Source organism: Muntiacus reevesi, chromosome 10 (genome assembly GCF_963930625.1).
Source record: "Muntiacus reevesi chromosome 10, mMunRee1.1, whole genome shotgun sequence".
NCBI classification, from domain to species: Eukaryota; Metazoa; Chordata; class Mammalia; order Artiodactyla; family Cervidae; genus Muntiacus; species Muntiacus reevesi.
In genome coordinates this window covers 61663179-61682755 of record NC_089258.1, presented here as the reverse complement: position 1 = coordinate 61682755, position 19577 = coordinate 61663179, and the positions used below count along the sequence as shown (strand labels likewise).

Below are 19577 nucleotides of genomic sequence, written 5' to 3'. Positions count from 1 at the left end.
AATTTAAATCTTGGGAGGTTTAATATCAGAAGACCAGTTGGCTCGTACACATACTCAAAGATATTATATATAAGATTCGCATAGGCTCTCTTGAAGATGTTTATCGCTCTTTCAGACATGTGCTGGGGCTGGCTTTTACAGCACATCTCTTCCCAACCCAGCATTCTGTGACACCCCATTGGTACCTTCAAAGTGGCTGTGATAGGAGTGTATTAGACATTGGCAAACACCACAAATCTGACTTTTTTCCCCCCTTTGCAAGCTAGTTTACTAGCACACCATTGACTGTAATCAATCCACAGCTATAAGCCGGCTAATTTAATTAAAACATCATGAAAATAAATTGGATGGAGGGAAGTACAAAGAAAAATGAAAAGAAAACAAAACTTGTGTTTTCAGGTAAAATAATTATTGAGGGATTATCTCTGTTACTACCTTCCTAACATTCAGTTCAATCAGTTCAGTTGCTCAGTCATGTCTCACTCTTTGCGACCCCATAAATCACAGCACACCAGACCTCCCTGTCCATCACCAACTCCCGGAGTTTACTCAAACTCATGTCCATTGAGTCAGTGATGCTATCCAGCCATCTCATCCTCTCTCGCCCCCTTCTCCTACTGCCCCCAATCCCTCCCAGCATCAGGTCTTTTCCAATGAGTAAACTCTTCGCATGAGGTGGCCAAAGTATTGGAGCTTCAGCCTCAGCATCAGTCCTTTCAATGGACACCCAGGACTGATCTCCTTTAGGATGAACTGGTTGGATCTCCCTGCAGTCCAAGGGACTCTCAAGAGTCTTCTCCAACATCACAGTTCAAAAGCATCAATTTTTCAGCACTCAGCTTTCTTCACAGTCCAACTCTCACATCCATACATGACTACTGGAAAAACCATAGCCTTGACTAGATGGACCTTTGTTGGCAAAGTAAGTCTCTGCTTTTTAATATGCTATCTAGGTTGATCATAACTTCCTTCCAAAGAGTAAGCATCTTTTAATTTCATGGCTGCAGTCACCATCTTCAATGATTTTGGTGCCCCCCAAAATAAAGTCTGACACTGCTTCCACTGTCTCCCCATCTCTTTCCCATGAAGTGATGGGACCAGATGCCATGATCTTAGTTTTCTGAATGTTGAGTTTTAAGCCAACTTTTTCACTCTCCTCTTTCGCTTTCATCAAGAGGCTTTTTAGTTCCTCTTCACTTTCTGCCATAAGGGTGGTGTCATCTGCATATCTGAGGTTATTGATATTTCTCCCAGCAGTCTTGATTCCAGCTTTTGCTTCTTCCAGCCCAGCGTTTCTCATGATGTACTCTGCATATAAGTTAAAAAAACAGGGTGACAATATACAGCCTTGACGTACTCCTTTTCCTATTTGGAACCAGTCTATTGTTCCGTGTCCAGTTCTAACTGTTGCTTCCTGACCTGCATATAGGTTTCTCAAGAGGCAGGTCAGGTGGTGTGGTATGCCCATCTCTTTCAGAATTTTCCACAGTTTATTGTGATCCACACTGTCAAAGGCTTTGGCATAGTCAATAAAGCAGAAGTAGATGTTTTTCTGGAACTCTCTTGCTTTTTCAATGATCCAGCAGATGTTGGCAATTTGATCTCTGGTTCCTCTGCCTTTTCTAAAACCAACTTGAACATCTGGAAGTTCACAATTTACATATAGCTGAAGCCTAGCTTGGAGAATTTTGAGTAGTACTTTACTAGCATATGAGATGAGTGCAGTTGTGTGGTAGTTTGAACATTCTTTGGGATTGGAATGAAAACTGAGAATTAGCTGTAAATTCCAACTCATTATAATTCCTTATCAGTTATTACTGATGCCAGTGTAACATTGAATTGTTAATAGTATTTCAGGATTCAAATTAGTTCAGAAAGAAAGCTTAGATCTATATATATTTGTATTTCTTTGTTTCTTTTATATTTAAAAATGTAAATATTGAGAGTAAAGCAGGTCTCTTTATATAATGTAGGTAAACTTGAGATTAGCCTCTCATACACTTATTTCAGAGCTGTTTCTTTTTTTTTTTTTCAGAGCTGTTTCTAACCATAAATTTTTTCAATGATAGTAAAACCCTGTGATAATGAAAATTTGAGTATGCCAATTTCAGAAAAATTATACCACTTTGTAACCAAAATAATAGATATATAATAAATTCATAGTACAGTATGTCTATTGTGCAACTGTTGAAAACAGTCTGTGAGTACCGGAATTATACAAACTGTTTTGAGCTTTACAGATGAAATTTAGATTTTTTTCTTATTTGCTTTAAACATTACTAACTCTAATAAGTTTTAGTAGGTTATTTAAAACCTTCACTAACATATCAAGAGTTTGAAGGTTTCCTCCAGCCCTTGAATAGAGCTTGATAAGATTAACTATCATATAATAAACAATAAAAATATACTGAAAGAATTTCTTAAAGCTCTTTAATAATTTGACATATTTTTATTTTATGCAGGTTTTTTAATGTATTTCATTTTTGATGAAGTCATTTAAAGTAATTTTTAGTCAAAACAGAGTTAGATAATGGCTTTTCATGTAAATGGCCCATGGGGTTCTTTTTTTGCTTTGTTATGAAAACACCTGAATTCATTTTATTTTAACAATAAGCACAAGAATCAAAGGGATAAAGTCTCTATTTTTGTCTCAGTGCTCCTGTGATTTAAGTTATATAACACTGTTAGGATACCAAGGACACTGGTATAGTTTTCAATGACTGCCAACAGTACTGTGTTTCACTGAATGAGGGGAAAAGGTTTTCACCATTTCCATTTTCTAGTTTTTCTCTCTAATGTCCAACTGTTATTTATGCCTCTGTGGATCTGGATTATCTGGTTAAGTGCAACCTAAGTCTAATAAGATTTTGATGATGAAAGACTGTAAATGAAGATTTGCTCTGCTCAGTGGGCATGAGAAAAACTGGCCGAATGAGGTCATTATTTAAAAGCTGTGTGAAACAAAGCCATCTCATTTCAGTGTATTATGTCTCGAGGTCAGGAACATGACAACACCAGAGGAAAACATTCGTAATTATGTTATCTGAGTTCACTAACTTTTAGTGTTCCTATATCCTCTCATTGTAAGGCATTTTGTTAGATCTGTATAATATATGTGGTTTCAATAACACAAAAGAAGTAAGAGTGTACCATGTAAAATTATTTTTTTGCATTAAGTTCCAACATTATTTCCTGTCTTGTCTAGTCCTTTTTCAACTTCTTGGAATATACATATTTGACAGAAATGAATAATAATAGCTAACATTTATTGAGCATTTACAATATGCCAGTGATAGTGCCGACTAACACGGGTTATCTAATCCTCACGACAACCCTTTAGGGTAAGTACTGTTGTTATTCCTGAAGATAATAATATCCTCAGTGAGATTAACTTCCTCAAGGCCACTTAACCAATGAGGGAAAAAGTCAGGATTTAAAATTCAGAAATCTGACTCTTGAGTTCATTATTCCTGTTTGCTCATCACACTACTGCGTATTTGTGAAGTAGCAACTTGTTCTAAAACCTGTACCCTGCTCCTCTTCTTAGCCATCCTGACCCCTTCCACATCCCATCCCTCTGGCCTGCAGATGGATACTCCAGTCCTTCTTGCAGACTTCTGATCAGCTTGAGCCTCTACTCTTATGCTCCATTTAGGCATGCTTCTCAATATCTTGATATTTCCTCCCCCTACTAAGTTAAGCTGTTCCTTGGATAATAAACTGACTAGAGTTGATTATGCACAATCACAGAAGAATGTCTGTAATTAACAGGAGATATCTTCTCCCCCTCCAAAGGTTTTAATGCTTTTGTCCAAAACATCTTATGACTACCAATAAGGACATTTGTATATTTCATTTACACTCACATTCTAGTTTTATCCTCAAAATGGTTATCACAGATAGGGTTTTTCCCATTTTACAGGTAAGGAAGCCGATGATCAAAAAAGTCAGTAAGCTCAGGTCTTCTGATTTCAAATCCTGTCTTCTTTCCATTACATCAGTCTACCTCCTCAACCTAAAGTTACTGGTAAAAGTAGTAGTGCCTTTTAAGCACTACTCAAAAATTATACTAATCTAGTGTCACATAGGGGCTTCCCTGGTGACAGACAGTAAAGAATCTGCCTGCAATGCTGGAGACCTGGGTTCGATCCTTGGGTCAAGAAGATCCTCTGGAGGAACACATGGCAACCCACTCCAGTCTTCTTGCCCTGGAGAATCCCATGGACTGAGGAGTCTGGTGGGCTACAGTCCATGGGGTTGCAAACAGTCAGACACAACTGAGTAACTAACACTTTAGTACCTTTATTGTCACATAAAGGGCCTTGAAAGACTCAAACCACAATGTGAGGTTGAATACTTCTTATATAACCAGAGCTTTAAGCTTTTTGAAGATAAACATCAATTTCATCTATAATTCTGCTTTCACATTTTGAACTTCTTGTTAACTGTAATGGCATGTGTTGATACATCTTTATGCTTTTTACTCTAATGTTAATATATTTACATTCTTTGGGGGATATTGGATATTCCTATTCTGTTTTGCTGTAACTAACTTTCAAATTGTAATTTTTTTTTTTAAGCGTGCTGATGACATTACAAACTTAGTAACAGATACTACACTTCTTGTACACTTTTTTGGGAAGAAAGGAAAAGCTGAGCTCAACTTTGAAGATTTTTATAGGTGAGCTAAATTTTTATACTCGTATTGAAAAATGTTAACATGCTAACGTGAGAAAGGAGTCGTCTAATGCAGTGACACTCACTCTTTGCTGCTTTCATTTTAGCTGAAGATACTCTCTATAACAAATATCCACTTCCATCAGTGCCTGTGTACTAGTAGTCATATTGATAAATATAATAGGAAGTCACTGAATGATTAAAAAAAAAAAAAAAAAGTCTAGATATCTGGATTATTTCCTATGTGTTCAGAAGAAAGAATATTACCAATTCCTTGGTCTTAGTCTTAGTAAGCCACAGTGACAATAAGTAATAATAAGCATGTATACAGTGTTTACGATAGTAAATACCACTCAGGACACATTAACTCCTTTAAGTCTGATCACTACCCTGCAAGGCATTGTTGTTATACCCATTTTACAGAGTAAGAAGCAAAAATCTTCAGAGGCCAAGTACCATCTGTTACTATCACTCTTCACTTATCCTATTCATTGCTTACATATTTTTTGTCATAGGTTCATGGATAACCTCCAAACAGAAGTTTTAGAAATAGAATTCCTTTCCTACTCTAATGGGATGAATACTATCAGTGAAGAAGACTTTGCTCATATTCTTTTACGATATACAAATGTGGAAAATACATCAGTATTTTTGGAAAATGTGCGTTACAGTATACCTGAAGAAAAGGTATCTGATCCTCGTTTTTATTTTGTTAACAGTATGTTATTAGCTTGTAATTCTATAGGTCTGTAAAATACATTGTCCTGTTAGTTCTGCTCCCCTGTGGATTCATACATACTTTGAATATATTCCACTCTTTGTTCCTATATGTCTTAAGTGCTCTGCTAAATTTTAAAAATTGATGAATTTAAAATTCTGGGTACATATCCTTATTTTTTTTTAATTAATTTTTAAATTTATTTTTACCCTTGTTTTTCTTAGACATGTTGAAAATGTTACCTTTAATGTTATCAACAGTTGTTTTATTCACATTATGAATATAATTTTTCAAGAGAATTCTGCTGAGCTATATGCTTTGGCTACTATGTAAACATCACCTCATATAAAATAGTTTATATTGACATCATTTCAGTCACACTTTATTCATTTCCCTAATACCCTTAATAAAAGGTCACTGGAAGACAGCTATTGATGAGTGAATGATTTTATCAGTAGTTGAAGTGAGGTTTTTCAAAGAGTTTGGACGGCATGAATGGTTAAGAACCTGGGACAACTGATTGTCTGTTTGTTTAGTAGCACATATTTTGTCAGCAGTTCTGAGCAGTTACATTATCTAGTGGTATTTGAATGCATCACTGCAACCGAATAGAACTGGTGTTACAAGCACCTCTTAAAGCAGGGGATGTTTGGGATGTATTGCCTTCTATTTGTGTTTGTAGAAGGATCAAGTTAATCTATCCAAGGAAAACTTGCAAACAGTTTGACTTTGTTTAAAATGGATACACTGTGACCGGTGCTAACAATTCTGCAGGTCCCCATGGAATGAGGAAAAAAGGACTTGATGTTTTTGACTATTAGTTTATATAATCTCTTAGGGTTTGTTTTTTTTTTTAATCTGTTTTACATGTTGAACTAAATTTCTCCCAATTCATAGACACTTCCCTAAGAATGAATATTGGAAATTGTACTACTTTCTCAAGCTACTGGTGTATTATTTAGGGCCTGAGGTATCTACTTTTTCTCTTTTATCCAGTGGAAAATTATAAAAACACATAATTCAAAAAATTCAGTTCTAAGGTGAAGTGTGTAGGGAACTCTCTGTACTGTTTTCTACATATACATTTTTACATTTGAACTCTTTGTAACTATTTTTTTACACAAAATTATTTCAAAATAAGAAATTTTCTTTGGGTAAATTCCCTGGCATTCCAGTGGTTAGGACTGTGTGCTTTCACTGCCATGGCCTGGTCCAGGAACTCTGATCTTGCAAGCTACGTGGGGTAGCCAAAAAAATAAAAAATAGAAAGTTTCCTTTTAAGTTAAATTCAGCTTCTGAAAACTTTTAATTGATAGAGATATCTTAAACATACAGTTTTCTTGGCCTTCCCTGGAGGCTCAGACAGTAAGGAATCCACCTTCAGTGCAGACCTGGGTTCAATCTCTGGATCAGGAAGATCCCCTGGAGGAAGGCAAGGCAACCCACTCCAGTATTTTTGCCTGGAGAATCCCATGGACAGAGGAGCCTGGGGGGTTACAGTCCAGGGAGTCACAAAGAGTCAAGACATGACTGAGTGACTAAGCATAGCACATCTTAAATGTAATAAATGATTACAATGAGAAAGGAAAATATGGCAAGTGAACCAGCACTGATTCTCACTGATTTTTTCTTTTCTTTTTTTTCTGCATTATCTCATCAATCGTTAGAGCAATCTTCCAGATATTGACAACTTTCTTTTAGAAAATGGAAACCTGAAGCTCTCAGGCACTTAAGACACTTGCCAAGGATTCAAACCCAAAACTCTAGCCAGTGTTGTTCCTACCACATCTTACTTCTACCTTTCCTTTCTCCTGTCATTTCCATCCCTCCAAAAGAAAAACAACTAATTGTATTTCAGTAGCAGTTTACATTTCTAAAATGCTTTTTCATTTCCACTCATTTTTCTAGGAGATATTAAGTTATTATTTATAGTATTTACTAGGTTTTATTCTACTGTTTTGGAGAAGGAAATGGCAACCCACTCCAGTATTCTTGCCTAGAGAATCCTGTGGACAGAGGAGCCTGGTGGGCTGCCGTCTATGGGGTCGCACAGAGTCGAACACGACTGAAGTGACTTAGCAGCAGCAACAGCAGTCTGCTGTTTACTAGGCCTTTTTCTAGCCACTGTGGATAATGTGATAAGATAACAAAATCCTTCTCTCATGGAAATACATTTCATTGGAGAGATACAACAAACAAGTAAAGGAAAAATAGTAAATGATATCTTTTCAGATAATGGTAAATATTATGAAAAGGACCAAAGGTCATGAGGACTAGAAAAGGAGATAGACAGTCCCTGAAGCTCTTCTCTCAGTATGATATACACATGGCTCACTACATGACTTCTCAATGAGGTCTATCCTTCCAACCTAATACATACTTACCTATTATATAAATGTTATTTATATAATAATTTTCCCCTCTGCTGCTGCTCCAGCAGGTCAGAATTTGTTAAGCCTGAGCTCTTGGCCTTCTGCTCCTTCCTCAGTTTATTTTTCTCTCTCAGTTTTGTTCATTTTGCTAAGAAGAACACATTAATTAAATACAGCTCTTCGTGTCCAAATCTGTATTGTCAGAGATACACTGTGCTTACTTTAAGTAACTCTCCTGTTGAACTGCAGCTTTAACAGTGGCACTGATTTCATTTTATGTAAATAACATTACTGAGTCCTGTCTATGATTCTATCCCAAGTCCGGTACTGGGCCTCCCGAGCTCTATGTACATTGCACCTCCTTCCGCTGTGCTGGCCACCTTATCATAGCAGGAACAAGTAAAAACACAGTGCTGTGGGGTTTTGGACATTTTTATTTTGCATTGTCATTATAAAAGCATTAATGACCTAATGCCAAAATATATTTAAAGAATACATGTAGAAAGTTTGTAAATTTTTTTTCTTAACCATCATATTTACTTTTAAGGCTTAAAAAATCCAGGCTTGAAATAAAATTGAGACTTTAAGTTTATTTTTATTGTAGCATTTTTTAAAACTGTGCTGATATGACAGTGTTTTCACCTATCATTGCTAATAGTAGCAACATTACCCATGGGAAAAAACTGAGTGGAATTTTACATTCCATTTGGAGAAAGAAGGTTTCAGAAAGTACCCTGGAAATATTTACTTAGAAGATATATTGCTGAGGCTTAGTGTATTTATTTCTAGTAAGTGTGGATATTTATTTTAATTAATTTGATAATGCTAAATATATTTACATGTATTTTCCCAATATAGGGCATTACATTTGATGAATTCAGGTCATTTTTCCAGTTTTTGAACAACCTAGAAGACTTTGCAATAGCTTTGAATATGTATAATTTTGCAAGTCGTTCTATAGGACAAGGTAAGTAATAAACTTTCAAAAATTAAAAGCAAACCATAATTCTTTAGCAACCTTTGACAGCAAATTAACTAGATATGTCTGTCACATTCATCATCCATTTGCCTGAAAGTTTGGTGTATACTTCAATGAGAAATTCATTTTCCCTAAGCACAGTTTAGGGAAATATTCTAAATTTTGGTATTAAACTTATTATTGCCTTTCATCGCATATTATGGGGAAAAGCTAATGATGTTTGTAAAGGTTCAAAGAGGAAAAAACCTCATGGCCGTTCAGTAACGTAGAGGGGTATGTGTCTCCCTATAGAAGGGCCAGCCAGCCATGCCACACACATCATCACAGGTTGACATTCATATTATTTGTTTATATTACTGACTTGACCCGTACTCTCTGCTGGCTCAGAAACCCGAATTTTGTCAGCAAAACCACCTCTTAGAGATGGACTTAAATTAACCGAGTTTTAAGAATGTTATATAAAAATGACAGTTTTACTTAATTTACCAAAAACTACAGCTGCCCTAGAATTCAGAATGCTGTTGCCCTCAGGGCCAGCTCCTTCATTCCCTGTGGGGAGGCTTTACAAGCCAAGTCCTTTCCCAGGATTCTGTGACCATTTTCCCTTCCCTTGTGGTCATATCATTTTTAAATATTCTTGCCATATAAGGACTTGTTGGTTATATCTTTACAGTGATTTTATGTATGCCATATCTAGTAAGTGCTAATCCCCCAGTTTAATTTCAGAGGACAGTCTCATTATTTTATTACCAAGTTCTAGGGAGAAGGCACACTGGAGCACCTACATGACAATTCTCTCTCCAAAACACAATGAATCCCTTCCATAGCTTTATTCACTTTTTCACTGAGTAAAAGAAACCTGAAAATTTTTCATATTTCACCCTTTGACTGATCTCGATGTTCTTAACGCATTTTAGTGTTTTAAAACCAAAGGCTTTCTCTGCATCTATTGAGATAATCATATGGTTTTTATCTTCCAATTTGTTAATGTGGTGTATTACGTTGATTGATTTGTGGATATTAAAGAATCCTTGCATTCCTGGGATAAAGCCCACTTGGTCATGGTGTATTTTTTTAATATGTTGTTGGATTCTGTTTGCTAGAATTTTGTTAAGGATTTTTGCATCTATGTTCATCAGTGATATTGGCCTGTAGTTTTCTTTTTTTGTGGCATCTTTGTCTGGTTTTGGAATTAGGGTGATGGTGGCCTCATAGAATGAGTTTGGAAGCTTACCTTCTTCTGCAATTTTCTGGAAGAGTTTGAGTAAGATAGGTGTTAGCTCTTCTCTAAATTTTTGGTAGAATTCAGCTGTGAAGCCATCTGGTCCTGGGCTTTTGTTTGCTGGAAGATTTTTGATTACAGTTTCGATTTCCTTGCTTGTGATGGTTCTGTTAAGATCTTCTATTTCTTCCTGGTTCAGTTTTGGAAAGTTATACTTTTCTAAGAATTTGTCCATTTCATCCAAGTTGTCCATTTTATTGGCATAGAGCTGCTGGTAGTAGTCTCTTATGATCCTTTGGATTTCAGTGTTGTCTGTTGTGATCTCACCCTTTTCAGTTCTTATTTTGTTAATTTGGTTCTTCTCTCTTTGTTTCTTAATGAATCTTGCTAATGGTTTGTCAATTTTGTTTATTTTTTCAAAAAACCAGCTTTTAACTTTGTTGATTTTTGCTATGGTCTCTTTAGTTTCTTTTGCATTTATTTCTGCCCTAATTTTTAAGATTTCTTTCCTTCTGCTAACCCTGGGGTTCTTCATTTCTTCCTTCTCTAATTGCTTTAGGTGTAGAGTTAGGTTATTTATTTGGCTTTTTTCTTGTTTCTTGATGTAAGCCTGTAATGCTATGAACCTTCCCCTTAGCACTGCTTTTACAGTGTCCCATAGGTTTTGGGTTGTTGTGTTTTCATTTTCATTCATTTCTATACATATTTTGATTTCTTTTTTGATTTCTTCTATGATTTGTTGGTTATTCAGAAGCGTGTTATTTAGCCTCCATATGTTTGAATTTTTAACAATTTTTTTCCTGTAATTGAGATCTAATCTTACTGCACTGTGGTCAGAAAAGATGACTGGAATGATTTCAATTTTTTTGAATTTTCCAAGACCAGATTTATGGCCCAGGATGTGATCTATTCTGGAGAAGGTTCCATGTGCACTTGAGAAAAAGGTGAAGTTGATTGTTTTGGGGTGAAATGTCCTATAGATATCAATTAGGTCTAGCTGGTCCATTGTATCATTTAAGGTTTGTGTTTCCTTATTGATTTTCTGTTTAGTTGATCTATCCATAGTTGTGAGTGGGGTATTAAAGTCTCCCACTATTATTGTGTTGCTATTAATTTCCTCTTTCATACTCGTTAGTGTTAGCCGTACATATTGCGGTGCTCCTATGTTGGGTGCATATATATTTATAATTGTTATATCTTCTTCTTGGATTGATCCTTTGATCATTATGTAGTGTCCTTCTTTGTCTCTTTTCACATCCTTTATTTGAAAGTCTATTTTATCTGATATGAGTATTGCGACTCATGCTTTCTTTTGGTCTCCGTTTGCGTGAAATATTTTTTTCCAGCCCTTCACTTTTAGTCTGTATGTGTCTCTGGTTTTGAGGTGGGTCTCTTGTAGACAGCATATATAGGAAATATAGGAAATAAAAGCAAAAATAAACAAATGGGACCTAATGAAAATTAAAAGCTTTTGCACAACAAAGGAAACTATAAGCAAGGTGAAAAGATAGCCCTCAGATTGGGAGAAAATAATAGCAAATGAGGAAACAGACAAAGGATTAATCTCAAAAATATACAAACAACTCCTGAAGCTCAATTCCAGAAAAATAAATGTCCCAATCAAAAAATGGGCTAAAGAACTAAACAGACATTTCTCCAAAGAAGACATACAGATGGCTAACAAACACATGAAAAGATGCTCAACATCACTCATTATCAGAGAAATGCAAATCAAAACCACAACGAGGTACCATTACACGCCAGTCAGGATGGCTGCTATGCAAAAGTCTACAAGCAATAAATGCTGGAGAGGGTGTGGAGAAAAGGGAACCCTCTTACACTGTTGGTGGGAATGCAAACTAGTACAGCCACTATGGAAAACAGTGTGGAGATTTCTTAAAAAACTGGAAATAGAAATGCCATATGACCCAGCAATACCACTTCTGGGCATACACACTGAGGAAACCAGATCTGAAAGAAACACGTGCACCCCAATGTTCATCACAGCACTGTTTATAATAGCCAGGACATGGAAGCAACCTAGATGCCCATCAGCAGATGAATGGATAAGGAAGCTGTGGTACATATACACCATGGAATATTACTCAGCCATTAAAAAGAATTCATTTGAATCAGTTCTAATGAGATGGATGAAACTGGAGCCCATTATACAGAGTGAAGTAAGCCAGAAAGATAAAGAACATTACAGTATACTAACACATATATATGGAATTTAGAAAGATGGTAACGATGGCCCTATATGTAGGGCAGAAGAAGAGACACAGAAGTACAGAACAGACTTTTGAAGTCTGTGGGAGAAGGTGAGGGTGGGATGTTTCGAAAGAACAGCATGTATATTATCTGTGGTGAAACAGACCACCAGCCCAGGTGGGATGCATGAGTCAAGTGCTCGGGCCTGGTGGGCTGGGAAGACCCAGAGGAATCGGGTGGAGAGGGAGGTGGGACGGGGGACCGGGATGGGGAATACGTGTAACTCTATGGCTGATTCATATCAATGTATGACAAAACCCACTGAAAAATAAAAAAAAAAAGAAGACAAAAGTTAAATGAATTCTGAAAAAAAAAAAACAAAAAAAACAAACTTGGAACTTCCCTGGCAGTCCAGTGGTTAAGCTCCATGCTTTCACTGCAGGGGACATGGGTTTGATCCACGATTGGGGAACTAGGATCTCACATGCAGTGCAGTCAAAAAACCTTTTTTTCAAAAATTAAAACCAAAACCTTTGAGAGCCCTGCCTTAACACACCAGTGTTTTATTGCCATGATAAATCTGGACGAGTAGTCCATCAGGCTTCTCTGTCCATGGAATTCTCCAGGCAACAATACTGAAGTGGGCAGCCTTTCCCTTCTCCAGGGGGTCTTCCCACCCCAGGGGTCGAACCCGGGTCTCTTGCATTGTAGGCAGATTATCATCTGAGGCACCAGGGAAGCCCAATAAATCTACTAATCACCCTTAAAAAGGGAAGAGAGTCAACCTTAAAAAGAGAAAAAGAGTCAGTACCTGCTTACCTGGTTCAGAATGGAAGGCTGCTCTTTGTGGAATGAAAAACATTCTTGGCAGATGCTAGCTAGGAATAGATCTGCATTTTTCCCCCCCTTTCTTTTTCTGTTGCAACTTCTAGCACCTTAATTCAGGTTTATTACCACTTAAAAAGAACTACTGCTGTAGCCAAATCAGTGGTATCCCCGCCATTATCCACTCTCCTCTGCCATGTTTCCTGGACAACACACAGAATAGCTGTCCTATAAAAACAGATTTGTCAACTCCTGACACACCGAAAACTCTTCAGTTCCCCAGTTGCCTGTTGAACAACACACAGGTTCTTCAAAGTCAGAGCCTCAAAGTCAAAGCGTCCCAGCCTCTGGGTGTCCAGCCTGCGCATGCTCTGAACGTGCATCATGCTCCTGTCCATCCCCACAGCCCCGCCCCCGCCTTTGTTCTTCCATGTTGTCATCTGCCATTTCCTCTCATCTCTGCCAGATGAAGTCGTCTATTCCGGGCTCAGCTCATGTACAAACCAGCAGGCTTCCCTGCTGGCTGTCTTCTCTATGCTTCCCCCGCTCCACACTACAGGACACTCACTGTACATTTCCACATACCCATGGTGCTCTGTTGCTGCTTTCTGCATGGTCCTGTGCAGTGATTATTTGGGCAGGTGTCTCATTTCCCACCTGAACTGTAAGTTCCTTGAGAACTTATTCACTTTAATAACCTCTAAAGTATCTGTGGTTGATACCAGGCTCTTTTAACCAAAACCACAAAAATTTTTTGTTCCCTAAAAGATAGGATGATTAATGAAAAGAATTACTTAACATAAGATCATGATCCATGTTTTTTTGGGGGGGCAGGGGAACTTCCATTTTAACTTTGCTAGTAACTAACACATATTATAAAAATAATATTAACGGTTTACTCCTTTTCTGTGTCATTTATCTAGATGAATTTAAGCGTGCTGTCTATGTAGCCACTGGCCTCAAACTTTCACCACATTTAGTAAACACGGTCTTCAAGATTTTTGACGTTGACAAAGATGATCAATTAAGCTATAAAGAATTTATTGGAATTATGAAAGACAGACTCCATAGAGGATTCCGGGTAAACCTATACATTTCAAGCCTATTACTCTCCTTTTAAAAACTGGGGGAAAAAAATCCATCTAAGTTTCAGACATAGTTTTATATGAATATTTAAGTATATAAACATGAAATGATATATATTTGAAAAGTAAAACATAAAGTCCTACCTACTTTCAAAAATAATTTGATGTTATAAAAGGTCATGCTTTTTTAAATATAAAATCAGTTTTTGAATTTCAAAAACTTGTTTTCATATTCATTTAGTTTAATTTATTTATCCCACTTTGGGGTGGGGGGGAGATGTTGCCAAACATTTTTATTACTTCAGTCTGAACACTGGTTGTTCAAGACTTTTTAGTATACAAAGAAATATCACCATTTCTCATTTTATATGATGCAGATTTCCACTAGGCAACATGAGGTTCTTAAGTCACTGCATTTTCAGTACTTTTTATATGGAAAATCAGGTAAAAAGTGTTTTTTTGTTTGTTGAACTGTTCGTTCCTGTTCACATCTCACACTGCAAAGTAATTTCAAGAAGTTCAATGATTTTTATCTCAAAAATACATTTTAAAGAGTGAAATGGTGCATAAATCAGTGCATGTTTACACATTTAATTTATTTTGATATGCCACAAATAGAAAAAGAAAAAAAAAACTGTTTTCTATTCAGCTAGAATATTCAGTCTTCCTTCTTTGGTAAGAATAGCTCTGAGTATTATACATTTTAAAAAAGAAAACATATATGTACAAAAAATCAAGATTCATCATAGACAATGTTTTAATCCAAACTGTCTTGATAAAGATACTGTGTATTTAACTGCCACCTAGTGGTTAGTTGTTAGCATTTGCATTGGTGGCACAAGTCAAGTGAAAATCATTTTTTTCCTCAAATATTTTAGAGTAGCAAGATCAAATTAACACATAAATTATGTATATGCTATAAACCCCTGACACTGTCTTCCTCTCTCAGGTGTTATGCATTTTTATTTTTGCTTTATTTATTGCATATCTATGACCTCATAATATTTTATTTATATTTTACTTTTAATCCTCTGTTCCACAGGGTTATAAAACAGTTCAGAAGTATCCCACTTTCAAATCCTGTCTGAAGAAGGAACTTCATAGTAGATAAGTATGTTAACACCTCTATTTGTCAAAATTTGCTCAGTAACAATAAAAGAAAGGGGTCATTTATTTTTCTATTATAATATTTAGGTAATAACTAAAAGAAATAGAATTATAATTTCTTTTTAAATCTTAGGTCACTAAATTTCAGAGTCAGTCTTTTAAGGATTTCATTTTGGACTATAATTCAAGAATAGTTGTTATAACAAAGCATTAGTTTGCTACTATTAAGTTGTGATCTAAAAATGAACTGGAATACTCATCCAGCTGAAATTCTCATGGAGTGTCTTGGCTGAAAAATTTTTTGTTTAACCTGCAGTTTTATATCTGAGCAGGTACAGTAGAATGAATCCAGATTGCATTTGTATAATCAAGGATCATCAGACTCTAAGGGATATCTTTTACTGTTTTTTAGAATCATGAGTCCAAACATCTGTGACAATAATAACAACTAACTTTTTTTAGAGTTATTTTGGGAGCCTGGCGCTATACTAGGTGTTCTTCTACATGTAGTATCTCATTTAATCCTTCCAGATAGAAATCCCATTTAACAGCAGAGAAAATAGAGACTTGGTGAGTCAATTACCCAAGATAACTTGCTACTCAACTGCAAAATGGGATTTGAACCTCATTCTATGTGATGACAAAACCATCTTAGCTATTATTTACTGCACTATCACCAGAAAATGAAATAGTTGAGGAAGATACAGGAGATTTGTTCAGTTTGTATCAACCCAAAGAAATACCTTAAACTTGTTGATGATCTCCAAAATGAGAGATTTGTTTTTCCTTTTTTCTTCATTTTTTTCTTTTTTCTTTAAAAAGTCAACTATAAAATTTTGATCAGTTGCGAGTGCTGATTAGTTCTCAGAAACGAAAGTTTTGCTCATTTACATGCTTGCAAATATGTTTTTTTCTATTTTTCTCAAGCTTAAAGCGTTTATATTGTCTATAGCATCATTACCAACGAGGTCCATACGCATAGGATATCAGTGTATGTTACTTAAAAGACCAAAAGCTATTTAGAAATAACTATGAGAAACATAAACAACCATAATAAACATGATTAAATACATTACTTAAATAGGACTAAGATCTTAACATGCCACTATTGATTTGTCTCCCTAAAAGAAAACAGTAGTATTCAATATTTTGCAAAGCTTTGAAGCCTAATGTTTTATGGAACTCAATAAGGGGATTGCTGGTCTAAAATGTTTAGTGATAAGTAGGCTTATTTACTTAGCTAAGGTGGTAACTGTCATGATTGAGCTAATAGAAGTCAGGTCTTCCTAATCTCTGGGAACCTTATATCGCCATTATTATAAAAAGTTAAACTAAACATTTTTTTTAAAAAGCAGTAGGATTGTACTATTTATATGTTCCTATAGATAGTGTATCTAACCAACTTAAAATAGTGTCACATTAACATCATTGATTCTATGTAGTAGAATATAGAAGCATAGCTAAAAATGACTACATAGATTCTAGAACTTTGTAAGACTGAGGATTAGATAAATTAGTAAAACATTCAACTTTTAAGTTAAAGGAAATAGTTTATAAGTCTGATTCTTGTATTACCTGTTGGGTGTTTTTATTATGCTCCTTACTGTTTCTTGTCATTATCATATTAACTGATTAATGCCATCAGGTCCGAATTTCATCCTAAATAAATGTTACTTTTATGTTATTACATATTTTTTTTAATTAGGTACTGCTAAAGCAGAGTTTAAAGGATTATTATCTACTTGAAAATGCAAGAAGCAGACATTTCAGAGGGCGGAAGCAGGCCTGAAATCAGAACTCATAGAAATGAAGGAAAAGGTGAAACGCTAATTATAATTTTTTCTTGAGCTGAATTCTTGAACATAAGACAGATAAGATGCATCTTCTTACTAATTACAGATGTTGTGTGTTATGTTGAGCTTTTGTGTTGATTTACTGAACTCTGCACTTTTTCATTCCCTTCAGAAGTGTATAGATTCTTCCAGTGACTATGTAAGAATGTATTTTAAATTTTTTTTAATTTATTAGACACTTGTCTCATTTTTGAATAATGTATGACTCCTGGAAACTAGATAACTTAAAAATGAACAGCAACATATTCCCTTTGGTTTTGGACTGTGAACTTATTTTCAGAAAGTGAATATTCCTTGAGATTTATCTTAGGGGACTTAGAATCATTAATAGATCTCCATTACTTACCAGGTTTTTAATTACACTGAAGTAATTGTGAAACACAAGTAGAAATTAAGTTACTGTACAATATGATAGTTTACATTGTACTTTTAACTTTTAAAAGTACTTAATTAGCATTATTGTTTGAATCATATAAAGTTTTAAGTTTTTGTTCATTTACCAGGGTCAACAGAATATCTGGTATTCTTTTATGTGTACAGAAAAGAAATTTAAAATGTAGATTTTTTTCCTCAAAAAAAGTCGTACATTGATGGTGGAAACAGTGGTAGTTTTTGTAGCAGTAGTCACTGTTATTGCCATTATTGTTTTATTTTTTATTTTTATTTTTTTTGCCATTATTGTTTTAAACATGGTGCAGCTCCTGACAGCAGATGGTACATGTTAATAACACTAATAAGATTAGTATCTTATGGCACTGTAACTTATTGCATATTGTTATTATATGTCTGTAGTGTCAAAATGAATATTATAAAGACTAATGTAAAATGGTTTAGAAGACTAATGTATATATTAGGTAGAAGTTAATGTTTTGTTTCTTGTGAAAGGACCATATGGAAAAGTGACCCCAACAGCCAGTAATGATGAATAATTTAAATAAAATTTATATTTTAAAATGTCTTTAAAAAGAAAAGAAAAACTTTCTTTTGAAAAACAACAAAATTCAATTTCACATGGAGAAAATAACTCAATACCATTTATTGGAAATCTGTTCAATTTAAAAAGTGTAGTTTATAAAAGGATACTATACAAAAATAGAACAATGGATTTAATTTATATACTGTATGTGGAAGATAGGTTAATTTATCTTCTTTTCTAGGATGTATTAAATATAAATTGCACACACTCCAACTATTACCTTGCTTTGCACAGGAAAATAGGAAATACTTACTTTGGTTTTGTAAGTTATTAAATGTGAAATTGATAGTTCTGCATCAGCCTATTTATGAAGGTATTATTATTTCCAAGAAAATGCTGTTAGCATTGACAGTGCATTTGGTAGACTTTTTACATTCTTTATCTGACTTATTTATTATATTGATATAAATATATGTGACTCATAAGTTTTAGGATTTCATATAGTATAATTTAATTTCACCTGCTTTGAAGGTTGTGATTGACTAAATGAAAATACCTTCTCATTTAACATGCCCAGCTTTATTTTACCTTACGTTGAATGTCCTTAATATTATTTACTATCTAAAATAATGGAAAATATGCAAAGAATTTATGGAACTAATGGAAAATTATAATAATGGAAATAATGCAACCTATTTTTATCTTTGATTATAACCTAAGTTACCTTGCATACATGGAAAAATTGATATTTAAAACAGTCCTATCAATAAAGATTAAAACTGAATTAGCTCATTAAGATTATTAATGATTATTAATAATTCTGCCATTCTCCCAAGGAATACTACCTATGCAAACTTTACTCTTTATTGCTTATCAGAATGATATTCATCTAAAACTGTAGCATAATATTAAACGGCAAATAAATAAAGTATTCTGATCAATTAAAATGGGAAAGAGTAGTAAATTATGGTGATTCTCCATGTTATCACTCTTGAACTTTATCATCTATAAAATGGGAGGTAAAAATATCTCACTGGACTATTGTTTACATCAATTTTAAAAATTTTAAATGCTTTGAAAATAGTACTGTACTAAGTATATGTATGCAATTCTCAGTATCTTCTACAAATTATTCTTTGGAAAGATGAAGCTATTCATAAAATTTTAGTATCATACTGTTTACAGGAGACTATATGATAAAAGGTTTATGGTCTTCTAAAAATCATTTCATACTAAGAATTTCATTTAATTTAAGTTGTAGTCTATTGTTCTTATTATAAAAAATAACTGTAAAGTGACCTGTCTTACATTCTTATGTTATCATAAAATAAATATACTTGCTCTCAAATCAAGAAATGTAGTACTTTGCTTCTATGTATATTTGTGGACTAAATAACGTCTTTCTGAAAAATGTCACATATAAACTTTGAAAATCTTTGCTGGTGACCAAACCTCCACTGATCTTATGCTGTCTGCTATATCAGTACAGGCCAAGAAATTAATCTCATCAACACTTCCGTAAGTAAATAAATCACAGAACCATAAAACCTCTCAAAGTGCATAATAGGAGTCATACATTATAGAATTATCATCAGTACTGGAAAACTTTCAG

The 19577-nt window shown here is 34.7% G+C and overlaps 1 protein-coding gene across 3 annotated transcripts in view; it reads left to right on the top strand.

Annotated features, from left to right (window-relative positions):
• Positions 1-19302, top strand: part of MICU3 (mitochondrial calcium uptake family member 3) — a 79682-nt gene extending 60380 nt beyond the window's left edge. For all 3 annotated transcript variants that reach the window (XM_065947092.1, XM_065947091.1, XM_065947090.1), the window contains 6 exons: positions 4581-4681; positions 5193-5364; positions 8626-8734; positions 13928-14085; positions 15132-15200; positions 16902-19302. In XM_065947092.1, the coding sequence (XP_065803164.1) occupies positions 4581-4681; positions 5193-5364; positions 8626-8734; positions 13928-14085; positions 15132-15200 (609 nt within the window). In that variant the 3' untranslated portion in view covers positions 16902-19302. The remainder of the gene's footprint in view (positions 1-4580; positions 4682-5192; positions 5365-8625; positions 8735-13927; positions 14086-15131; positions 15201-16901) is intronic.
• Positions 19303-19577: the final 275 nt, after the last annotated feature.